Source organism: Schistocerca gregaria, chromosome 2 (assembly GCF_023897955.1).
Source record: "Schistocerca gregaria isolate iqSchGreg1 chromosome 2, iqSchGreg1.2, whole genome shotgun sequence".
Lineage (NCBI taxonomy): Eukaryota > Metazoa > Arthropoda > Insecta > Orthoptera > Acrididae > Schistocerca > Schistocerca gregaria.
Window position 1 is genome coordinate 389737480 of NC_064921.1, and position 13224 is coordinate 389750703.

A 13224-nucleotide genomic window follows, 5' to 3' on the forward strand; every position below is an offset into this window, starting at 1 on the left:
TTAAAGTTCAGGGAGAAGAAATAAAAGCTTTGAGTTTCGCCAAAGACATTGTAATTCTGCCAGGGACAGCAAAGGACTTGGCACAGCAGTGGAATAGAGTGGACAGAGGAGGATATAAGATGAACATCAGCAAAAGCAAAACAAGGATAATAGAATGTGGTCAAACTAAGTTGGGTAATGCTGAGGGAATTAGGTTATGAAACAAGAAACTTAATGGTAGTAGGTGAGTTTTGCTATTTGGGTAGCAAAGTAACTGATAATGACTGAAGTACAGAGGACATAAAATGCAGACTTACAATGGCAAGGAAAGCATTACTATTGAAGAAGAGTAATTTGTTAAAATAAAATATGGATTTAAGTGTTAGAAAGTCTTTTTCTGAAATTATTTGTATGAAGTGGACCCATTTATGGATGTGAAACATGGACAATAAACAGTTTAGATAAGAAGAGAATAGAAGCTTTTGAAATGTGGTGCAGTGGAAGAATGCTGAAGATTAGATGGGTAGATTACGTAAATAATGAGGTACTGAATAGATTTGAGAAGACTAGAAATTTGTGGCACAACTTGACTAAAAGTAGGGATTGATTGATTGGACACATTCTGAGACACCAAGGAATCATCAGTTTAATATTTGAGAGAAGTGTGCAGGTAAAAATCATTGAGGGAGACCAAAAGATGGACACAGTAAACAGATTAAGAAAGGTGTAGGCCGCTGTAGTCATTCAGGGTAGAAGAGGCTTGCACGTGATAGTGTAGTGTTGAGAACTGTGTCAAACCAATCATCAGACTGAAGATTGCAATAACAACATCTGCCAGAAAGTTCATGGGCCTCTGTTCTACAGTGAAGCAACTGTAGCTGGTGCTTCTTATCTTGATGTGCTATAACTATGGCTCTTTCTTCAATTAAAAGAAGCTGAACCACAGAACTTTATTTGGGAGCAAGGTCGTGCACCACCTCACTAGCCTTAACTCAGCATGTGATTAGTTAAACAATGGATTGGCCAAAAGGGGGGGGGGGCAGACCTTGGTTTGTGTGCCCTCAACTTTCACCCAGTCTGCCACCATGTGATTTTTACCTTGGGGGTTCATAAAGGATCATGTGCATGTGCCTCCACTACCAGCTGATCTGCCTATCCTTAGAAACAATGTTGGTGCAACAGTTACTTGAGTCATGTTGATCAAGATTTGGGAAGAAGTTGCCTATTGACTTGATGTGTGACTAATGATGGCCACATTGAACTCTTATAAGAAAAACTGAGTTGATCTTTCATTTGGTTCATTGTTTATGATTTTAAGTTGAGTGTAATAAATGCTGCAGTGCTTTAAAACTAGTATATTCATTCTGAAACAGCCTGTATATTTCGTGAAAGACTTAGTCAACAAAATATTTAGTGAATTAATAAAGCAAAAAAGTGTACAGAGCTATTTTGTATATCTATGCAGTTAATTCCCTTTTTATGAGTACAATTAATGTATTTGAAATTATGATAAATTATTGAAATTCTTAATTAATGCCTTAATTGGTTAATGAAGGGTGCCATTTGGTCCAGAAAAATGGGGAAACAAAAATATTGTGTCAAACTTGAGAATATAGCAAGTGTGAAGGGTAAATCTGCAACAGAAATTTTGATTGTGTACTAAAGTTAATATTAAAAAGTTACTCAGTTTCAGGAAGATTGAATGATTTTACTGTACAGTCTGGATGCTGCTCTTTCTAAATAAGTGCTGCCATTACATGTGAAGCTACCTATTAGTGCAGTCGAAATTGCAATTATCTCATACAGTAACTAGTAACAATGCCTACTATTCAATACTTTTAATTAACATAGTTTTTGACAGAACTGCATGCTTTATTGGAATGTACATATTTGAAAACTTTGGTTTGAATAACAAGCCCACATGAAACAAAGTCTGATTAATGTTTGAAAGATTCTGTCAAACAATAGAAAATCCAGGATGGAATAATCACAGTATTATTGAAAGGATAGATCACTACTCACCATATAGTGGAGATGTTGAGTAGTGGAGATGTTGAGCCGCAGACAGTCACAACAAAAAGACTGCTAAACAAGAAGATTCGGGCAGGTAATATACAGGGTGATCTAAAAACAATACCACAACTTTAAAAATGTCTATTTAATGAAAGAAACATAATATAACCTTCTGTTATACATCATTACAAAGAGTATTTAAAAAGTTTTTTTTCACTCAATAACAAGTTCAGAGATGTTCAATATGGCCCCCTCCAGACACTCGAGCAATATCAACCCGACACTCCAACTCGTTCCACACTCTCTGTAGCATATCAGGCGTAATAGTTTGGATATCTGTTGTTATTTCTCGTTTAAAATCATCAATGGTGGCTGGGAGAGGTGGCCGAAACACCATATCCTTAACATACCTCCATAAGAAAAAATCGCAGGGGGTAAGATTAGGGCTTCTTGGAGGCCAGTGATGAAGTGCTCTGTCACAGGCTGCCTGGCGGCCGATCCATCACTACGGGTAGTTGACGTTTAGGTAGTTACGGACAGATAAGTGCCAATGTGGTGGCGCTCCATCCTGCTGAAATATGAATTGTTGTGCTTCTTGTTCGAGCTGAGGGAACAGCCAATTCTCTAACATCTCCAGATACTGCAGTCCAGTTACAGTAGCACCTTCAAAGAAAAAGGGACCAAAAACTTTATTGGCTGAAATGGCACAGAAAACGTTCACCTTAGGCAAGTCATGTTCATACTGAGTTGTTTCCCGTGGATTCTCACTGCCTCATATACAGACATTGTGACGGATGACTTTCCCGTTAGTGTGGTTAGTTGCTTGATCACTAAACACAATCTTTGAAACGAAGGATTCATCTGTTTCCATTTGAGCAAGGATAAAATCACAGAAATCGATTCTTTTAATCTTGTCAGCTGCAGACAGTGCTTGAACCAATTTCAGACGATAAGGTTTCATAACTAACCTTTTTCGTAGGACTCTCCATACAGTTGATTGTGGAATTTGCAGCTCTCTGCTAGCTCTGCGAGTTGATTTTCTGGGCTGTGAACAAATGCTTGCTGGATGCGTGCTACATTTTCATCACTCGTTCTTGGCCGTCCAGAACTTTTCCCTTTGCACAAACACCCATTCTCTGTAAACTGTTTATACCAACGTTTAATACACCACCTATCATGAAGTTTAACACCATACTGCGTTCGAAATGCACGCTGAACAACTGTCATCGATTCACTTCTGCCGTACTCAATAACACAAAAAGCTTTCTGTTGAGCGGTTGCCATCTTAGCATCAACTGATGCTGACGCCTAGTCAACAGCGCCTCAAGCGAACAAATGTACAACTAAATGAAACTTTATAGCTCCCTTAATTCGCCGACAGATAGTGCTTAGCTCTGCCTTTTGTTGTTGCAGAGTTTTAAATTCCTAAAGATGTGGTATTCTTTTTGAATCACCCTGTATATGCACTACATTGGCAACTTGATGAAAGCTGAAAACTGAATAGGAAAAAAATTAATTACTAAGAGGAGTGCAGTCATAGCAAATGGGGATTGCTCCAGCTTGCAGTGTTATACCACCTCCCACTGAATTATACAGACAAAACTGCGTAATTCAATGCCAAGGAAATAGCTCTACATCATCTTTACAAATATTAGTAAAATTTAGCCACCAAACTTCAATAATTCATACTATATCAAACTTCAACATATGCATTTCCACTTTTAAATTTTCTAATCTGCCTGATTAAGGGATATAACATTCCACGCTCTGACCAGTAGGATGCCAGCTTCAAACATAAGCAAATACCACTTAGATGTGCCCTTCTACTCTCTAGAAGAATTGATGAATGAGATTGTTTTGTAATTATTGAGTTTATGGCACAGTGTCCAAAATTATGTTCACATAAATTTTTAACTGTTATAATGTGAATGAAATATAAAATCTTTCTTACTAATTTTAGTTATTGTCTTTAAAATATTCTGCTCTTTATTACTTATATTCTTTGCAATATCTTTGCTTGGTTGTTCCACTTTTGGATGACACATCACGTGGTCCACGGCCATGGAATACGTATCTATAAAAATAATAAGAGGTTGTGTTGACTAGTTATGGACAGCTGAGTGATTGCACAGTAATGTGGTATACCAATCATAATAGTCTTTTGTTATTAATGTGCACTTTTGTCACTGCTATGCAGACAATAAATTTTTCTGTTTCAGAGTTTTTGGTGTTCCTAAAGAAATACTGCCTGAAATTAAAAGTTCATCAGAAATTTACGGGCGTATTGCTGTTTCACCTTTGGAAGATGTCCCAATCTCAGGTGTAAGTTCTAATTAATTATAATCTTGTTATGTTAGTGACATATTTTCAATGACAATGAGATCTTAGTAGGAGTAACATTACTGCAGAGGAGTTTCCTTGTAGCTTTTGAATACAAGTTTGAAAATGCTCTTCACAGTTATGTATATTTCTATAAACATAGTTTTTTAAGATCACAGTAAAATATTTTTATGCTCAGTGGAACTGGTTCTGTAACTAACTGCCAATGCAAATAAATCTTATATTCTTTCATGTGTTGCACTCTAATGTTTTATAAATGTTTGTAATAGACTGATATTGTATTTCCTGGATACAAGAGCAGCTACTTTACACAGTTACTAGCATGAAGGGAAAAACTTGCTAGAGGTGAGTAATAGGTGAAATGTAGTTGGTCAGTGTTAACTCCAACAACACTGAATCTCATTTACAAATCAAATGGCGCACAACTTCTTCTAAAATAATTGACGTTCTGCTCCCATAAGTTGTGTTGTTAGTAACGTTGTTTGGCAGTGATTCAGGTGATCTTTCATGGTTTTATTGTAAATAGGATTAATTTGGCAGAACATATTCTGAGGCACCAAGGAATCATCCTTTTCCAGTCAACAACAGTACTTTTCATTGTACTAAAGCATTATCACCAAACAGTCACACATTTCTGCTCACCCTGTCCATCAGCTCATTTAGGTATTTTATGTATAAAGAGAAAAAGAGCAGTTCAGGAATGCTCCTGATGATACCCTTGACTCTGATGAATACTCATGGCCAACACTTATGGAGGGCAGCAATGCATTAGGGATGGGTTTTATTGTTCCACTGACAGTGTGCTTAGTGTCCTGTAACACCACATCAATCTTGTTTATATGCAAGCAGTTAATCACAACAGGGTCACAATATTTCATCCCTAAATAGGGAAGCCCAAATGCTGACATATAAAGCATATTTGCTGCGGAGCCCCAAGAGTTGCCACACAGTTTATGGATGATGTTAGTCCTTCTTTTCGTTTTACCTTAAGACATTTCCTCCCAAGTAAAATATATACACTTTTGGCATTACACTCACACTTTGCAGTGGAAAGTTATAGACTAGATGTGAATGAGGAAACCTTCCAACTTGGATGGCTGAGCTCTTAATGGTCAATAGTGCCCTAAATCAACATTTTGTTAAATGCTGACCACCGAATAACTGAGAAATGCTTCGCTATGTTCTGTAGAAGATACAGCTCATGATTGCCATACTGGGGAAGGCTGTGAATATGTTACCAGTGTGGCCCAATTGTCAAGTACTGGAGATCCTGATTTGTTTCTCCAGTTAACAGTGACTTGAAATAAACATTTTTGGGAGCTCTACCTAATGTGCACTTCGCAAAAATGCTCAAAATGCAGCTGAAGTAGAGGCAGTGAAAATTATCTTAAATAATACACTTTAGGAACCATGAAGCTTATTAGCAACTGAAAGTAATGACACATGTTTCATTTCCTTATTTCATCTAATTGTTTGAAAAATTTCACTAGGTGATGACACTTATGCTTCTGTACTGTAATGGCTTCACTACAGCGGATGGAATTGTCACTGCTGTAAACAAAAGAAGTATCTTCAGCACAAGCAATGCATTAATATCGTACATCAATTAATGACACATCAAAACATAATAAACAGATTCATAGTCAGAATAGGAATTCAAAAGTGGAAGTTCAAAACTTTGTTGGTTTGTTATGGAGTGTGGAAACAAAGTGGAAATTCGTATGACACTGGGAGGCTCAGCTAATTGAACTTTCTATGGGCACATAAGGACTATACTCCATAGAAGTCCCCCACCCTACTATTCCCCCACCCTGCCCTTAACTGTTAATTGCTCCTTTCCTGTAGTCTTTCACAATGATCTGTTATACATATCATAAGATTATAAAGCAAGTTTTTAAGTGATCAATGAGAACAAAAATAATTGTAGGATTTACACAGGATTCCCTTTTATATACCAAATGTATGGAGTTAATATTTGATGAGCTGTTAACTCCATCAAAGTATTCATTTTTTGTTGTGGTTTGAGCAACTGTAAATGAAGATACAGCTATAAAACTTACTTTTATTTTCAGGTGCTTGGAGATCAACAGGCTGCTCTTGTTGGCCAAATGTGCCTGCAGCGAGGGCAAGCGAAGATCACTTATGGAACAGGAGCCTTCTTGCTTTACAATACAGGAACTGCTGTAAGCAAAGCTCACATGTGAAAGAGAAAAAGTTTATAAATCTGTGTAAATTCATTAATTTAAGATATACTTGTGCATTGAGGTATTGACATATATTGCAGACTACTTTACACATGATTTGCTCTCAGAATACTTTATACAATATGATTATTATGAACTACTGCAGTTTAATATTAGATCAAAAAAGAGTTGCATTTTATGCTTGTCAGAAGAGTTGACAAGAGAGGGGTGAGGAAGATTACAGATTATTATACTCTCAGCAACAAGGTCACTGGAGATGGATGATGAGTCCAGATTATATTGGAATTACCTTTCAAAATGGTGATTTAGTTAAGCCTTTGTAAACCTAAATTTGAAGTCAGACAGGATTTTGGATCCCACTGTCCTCAAATGCAATTCCAGTTTCTTACCACCGGTTACATTGTGTTGTTTGACAGTTTGTGAAATTATTAAGTTTGAAAAAGTCCTGTGAGATGATATTAGCTTCATGCATCAAAAAAATAACATAAAAACAAAATCAATTTAACTATGTTAACTTTCAAGTTTTGTTTTTTATTCAGTAGAAAAAAGTTAGGAAGACAGAGGATTAGATTAGATTAGATTAGATTAGATTAATACTTGTTCCATAGATCACGAATACGACACTGTGTAATGATGTGGAACGTGTCAGGTTAATGAAAGATGTCTGTACACGATATTACATTACACAAAATATTGCATGACACTAATGCTTAAGTTAGTTTTTTTCCCACCCTTAATTTATATCTAAAAATTCAGCCAATGAGTAGAAGGAGTTGTCATCTAGAAATTCTTTTAATTTATTTTTAAATGTTGGTTGACTATCTGTCAGGCTTTTGATGCTGTTTGGTAGGTGACCAAAGACTTTTGTGGCAGCATAATTTACCCCCTTCTGTGCCAAAGTCAGATTTAACCATGCATAGTGAAGATCATCCTTTCTCCTGGTGTTATAGCTATGCACACTGCTATTACTTTTGAACTGGGCTGGATTATTAACAACAAATTTCATAATTGAATATATATTCTGTGAGGTTACTGTGAGGATCCCTAGATCCTTAAATAGATGTCTGCAAGATGACCGTGTGTGGGCTCCAGCAATTATTCTGATTACACGTTTTTGAGCACTGAATACTTTTCTACTCAATGATGAATTACCCCAGAATATGATACCATACGAAAGCAGTGAATGAAAGTAGGCATAGTAAGCTAATTTACTGAGATTCTTATCACCAAAATTTGCAATAACCTTAATAGCATACGTAGCCGAACTCAGACGTTTCAGCAGACCATCAATGTGTTGCTTCCAGTTTAACCTCTCATCAATGGACACACCTAAAAATTTTGAAAATTCTACCTTAGCTACAGACTTCTGTTCAAAGTCTATATTTACTACTGGAGTTGTGCCATTTACTGTACGGAACTGTATATACTGTGTTTTATCAAAATTTAAAGAGAGTCCGTTTGCTGAGAACCACTTAATAATTTTGTGAAAAACATCATTTACAACTACATCACTTAGTTCTTGGTTTTTGGATGTTATTACTATACTTGTATCATCAGCAAAAAGAACTAACTTTGCATCCTCATCAATATGGAATGGTAAGTCATTAATGTATATCAAGAACAGTAAAGGACCTAAGACCGAACCCTGTGGGATCCCGTACTTGATAGCCCCCCAGTTTGAGGAATCAGCTGTTGTATTAACATTACACGAACCACTTATTTCAACTTTCTGCATTCTTCCAGTTAAGTATGAATTAAACCATTTGTGCACTTCCCCCCTCAAACCATAATGATTTAGCTTATCTAAAAGAATTCCATGATTTACACAGTCAAAGGCCTTTGAGAGATCACAAAAAATACCAATGGGTGATGTCCGGTTATTCAGAGCATTTAATATTTGATCAGTGAAAGCATTTTCTGTTGAAAAGCCTTTCTGAAAACCAAACTGACATTTTGTTAGTACTTTATTTTTACATATATGGGAGGCTACTCTTGAATACATTACTTTCTCAAAAATTTTTGATAGAGCTGTCAGAAGAGAGATTGGGTGATAGTTGTTGACATCCGACATATCCCCCTTTTTATGCAATGGTTTTAAAATGGCATATTTCAGTCTATCGGGGAAAACACCCTGCTCCAAAGAGGTATTACATACGTGGCTGAGAATCCTACTTATCTGTAGGAACAAGCTTTAAGTATCTTGCTGGAAATGCCATCAATTCCGTAAGAGCTTTTACTTTTCAGTGAGTTTGTTATTTTACTGATTTCAGAGGGAGAGGTTCGTGGAAATACAGTTGTTTCAAACTGCACAGGTATGGCCTCTTCTATTAGAAGCCTTGCCTCTTCTAGTGAAGATCTAGATCCTACTTCCTCCACAACATTTAAAAAATGATTATTGAAAATATTTCCAATTTCAGATTGTTTGTTAGTACACTTGTCATTCAGTTTTATGGCACTAAAGTCTTCCTGTGCTCTTGGTTTCCCTTTCAATAATATTCCAAATTGCTTTAATTTTATTATCAGAGTTACTGATCTCAGACGTGATACACATGCTTCTGGACTTTTTAATAACTTTTCTTAGTACCGCACAATAGTTTTTATAATATTGAACAATTTCGGGGTCAGTACTCCCTCTTGCTGTTAGATACAGTTCTCTTTTACGGTTGCAAGATATTCTTATTCCTTTAGTTAGCCAAGGTTTTTTATATGTTTTCTTGGAATTATGTTTCACTGTTTTCTTGGGAAAACAATTTTCAAATACCCTTAAAAATGTATCGTGAAATAAGTTATATTTCAAGTTTGCATCGGGTTCCATATACACTTCATCCCAGTCTAGCTCCTTTAGTCTTTCCCTAAAGTTTGCAGTATTTATCTTGTTAATTGAACGCACTGCTTTGAAATTCTGATTTGATATACTGCATGGAGCTATGCCATGTACTGTAACTAGCTGTGCACCATGTTCTGAAAGACCATTCTCAACAGGATAAGCATTTATGTCCTTAAACTTATCTTGGTCTATAAAAAAGTTATCTATCAATGTCCTGCTGTTCTTTGTTATCCGAGTAGGAAAATCAATGACGGAGCTCAAATTGAAAGAACTGAGTTATACTACAAGGTCATTCTTCCTATCACACTCTTTCAGGGAATCAACATTGAAATCCCCACAAATGATAATTTGCTTCCCCCTGTCTGACAGATAGCACAACAAAGCATCCAAGTTTTCTAGGAATAGCTGGAAATTCCCTGAGGGGGGCCTATACACTGTTACAATTATGAAAGTGCCATCATTTAGTTTTAGTTCAGTGGCACATGCTTCCATATGTTGCTCTACACAAAATTTTTTAGTTTCTAAATGTTTTGCGCTGTGGAAGCTTTTGACATATATGGCAACTCCTCCTCTCATCATATTATCTCTACTTACATGTGCAGCTAATTTGTACCCATTGATGCTAACCTTTTGCATATCAGTGACAATGTGATGCTCAGACAGGCATAGTACATCTATTACATTCTCAGTTTCTATATCTTCTAAACAAAGCAGAAGCTCATCAATTTTATTCTTCAATCCCCCAATATTTTGATGAAATATACTAACATTTTTCATTTTACTTTTGTGAATGTCTTGAACTTTTTTAACATCTTTAGTACTTGCCTGGCTGAGTTTCCCACTGGAGGGGAAGGAGAAGAGAGAAAGAGTGAAGAGGAAAGAAAGAAAGGTTGATTTTTTAAATATAATTACCACCTGTGGTTTTAACAAGAACATAAAATGGAGGTCCGTAAATCTTTCACATCAGCTTAGCCCTATACTGTTAGATGTTGTTAAAGAGAGATTTAATTCATTCTAGATTATGCAGTACTGTGAGATTAGTCCTCCTCTATCATGAAAAGAGTAATATCATGTAGAAATAAGTCGTAAAAATAGTTTATGCCTGTTGTTGATAATAACCTATAAAGCAGACATGTACATCATTGTGTCATTATGAATTCACCATTAAAATTATTACCAAAAATTTAAAAACTTTCATACAAAAAGACCAAAATGAGCAATGTATATTAAAAAGCAGCATCCATGGCAGCACTGAGATTTGTACCATGTGTGGTTTTGTTACATAAGAAAAGAACTGATTCATTGACTTATATCAATAAGCTGTTGTTATAACAAGAAAAACTCAATTTATGGAACATAGTACTTTATAGAGCAAGATGTAAGATACAGGTTGTGTGCATCACTGATCATATTAACTGGAAAACAGTAATACAGTGTAAAGAATAGGCTGAGCAGTTGTTTGTGATTTTTTAAATAATACTGTTTCTGTGGTGGCTCACCAGAGCACGCCAAGGGGCCAACCCAGGTGACCTCTATAAGTGGGCCTGTAAACTGTATGGACATGCACTCTATGAAATTGCACATCTCATGAGTGAAGTTACATCACTCCTCCCTTCTACGTGGTGGGAAAACCACATGGCCATTTCATCACCTGATGACAGTGGTAGTGGACAGGCAAAGGCAAGTAGTGCTGAAGTGATGAGGTTTGGGTTGGCGTGCTATCCTCCTTCTCATTAGAAGCCATAGGGCAGGACTGGGGATGGCATCTCTATAGTGACGTTCTTGTTGAGGTTGGTGGTTGGCACTGGAGATATCAGTGGGGAAGTCAGAGATGACGGCCTCTCAGGATCCAACTATGGAGATGGCTGCAATGTCAGGTGCAGTGGGGGCTACTCTAGCAACACCAGTCGAGGAGTGAGGGTGGAGACAGGAGCCCCAGACAGTAATCTGCTAGCCAGTGATACCCTCTGTGGCACAGGGACAGGCATTGATGATGGTGGGGATGGGGGAGGCAGTGAGCCCCGGGAACAGGCCCCATTGTACATGGCCATAGCTGGTCAAAGTGATGGGACAACCACCCATCGGGAGTGTGGATGATGCACAGGCACCAGCCCTGGTGATGCTCCATGATGACAGGAACTCAGTTTGGTCAGCAGCTGAAGCCACAAACCCAGACAGGCTCACCTAGCCGGAACCATTGCAAAGCTGGGAAAGCTGATACATGTGGTGTCGGATGCAGCAGCTGAAAGCAGTTCTGTGGTTGATGTTCATTTAGCAGCTTTGCTGAGCTCTTGTCCTCCACCAGAGTGAAACAGCATGAACTCAAAAAACAGGCTAAAGCAGCTTCAGAGGACCTGTCAGATACATACTTCCTCAACTGAGTTTTAAACATCCGAACCTTGTATTCAGCCTCACCATTTGATTAAGGATGAAATGGCGGAGATGAGAGATGCAAACACCACTAGCCTGACAAAAAGATGCAAATTCTCGAGAAACAAACTAGGAGTAACCATGGTATACAGAAGTCCCTCAATAGTAAAAATCTTAGACAGGGCCAAAATAGTGGCCACTGCGGACATGGACAGAAAATGCACCACACAGGGAAACTTGGAATAGGCATCCACTACAATGAGCCATTATTGATTTAGGAAGAGCACAGTAAAATCAGTGTGTAGACACTCCCAAGGGCACTGTGGCATCAGTCGTGCAGGAAAAGATGCCTCCAGGGTCACCTGTTGCAGAAGACACTGAGTGCAAGTGGCAATAAACGGCATTATGACCCTATGTATGCCTAGCCAGTAGACATGCCAGCGGGTCAGAGCTTTGATGCAAGATGTTCCCCCAATGACTGACATGCAGAAGTCACAGAACATTATGGCAGGAAGCAGGAATCACAACCCAGGCAGCATATCCTATGTTGCTTACAAAAGAATGCCATCAAATGCAGGAAGACAGTGCTGGAGGGTGAAGTAATTATCCAAGAGATCCGAGGCATGGCCCGGGGGTTTTTCTGGCCAACCATGCTGCACAGAAGAGAGGACTTGACTAAGTACAAGGCCTGTGGTGACAGCTATCATGGCACTAGTGATGGGAAATCCATCAACCACATTCTGGTTCTCAGTATCTATACAGAAACAAAGCAGCTTGTCCTGATTGAATGCTGGGTCCAGCCCAACTGGAAGGTGAGATAAGGCATTGGCGTTGGCATGTTGCACCATCAGCTGTTAATGGATCTGATAATGTAAACAGGAAAGGAAGAGAGCCCAGTGTTGCAAATGATGTGCTGCCTTGTCTGGCAGGGAAGCTGAAGGCTTAAAAAGAGCTACAAACGGCTTGTGATCCATGATTAAATGGCACTTAGAACCAGAGAATGAGCCATTGGAATATTTCTTCCATTGAGATATTTGTTAGATCACCTAGCACATGGAGAATATCACATGGAGAAAATGTAACCCTCACTTGTCACCTAGTTTGTTAGAGCAAGAACAAACCTGAATTATGGAGCACAGAATTTTATAGAGCAACAAGTAAGATGCAGGTCTGCCTGACAATGAACACACTGTCTGCAGTGTAAAGATTAGGCTGAGCACTCTTTCGCGATCACTTAAACAATGATGTTTCTTTGGTGTCTCACCAAAGTGCCCCAGGGGGCTGACCCAGGTAGTTTCTGTAAGCGGGCCTGTGAACTGTATGGACGCATGCCGTATGAAACCTCACACATCATGAGTGAAGGTACATCAGGTACACTACATTTTAAGACTACTGTGCCAGCTGAGAACCAGCTGAAACGATTATTCCCTAACCCTTTTTGTACTTGGCATGTGAAAGCAGCAACAGTTTAGGAAAAAAAGCAACATGTAA

The 13224-nt window shown here is 38.1% G+C and overlaps 1 protein-coding gene across 1 annotated transcript in view; it reads left to right on the forward strand.

The window, feature by feature from the left end:
* The window catches only part of LOC126335794 (glycerol kinase-like), a 285428-nt gene that overhangs the window by 121030 nt on the left and 151174 nt on the right, over positions 1-13224 (forward strand). Inside the window, exons 5-6 of the mRNA XM_049999258.1 lie at positions 4212-4314; positions 6405-6515. Coding sequence (XP_049855215.1) covers positions 4212-4314; positions 6405-6515 — 214 coding nt within the window. The remainder of the gene's footprint in view (positions 1-4211; positions 4315-6404; positions 6516-13224) is intronic.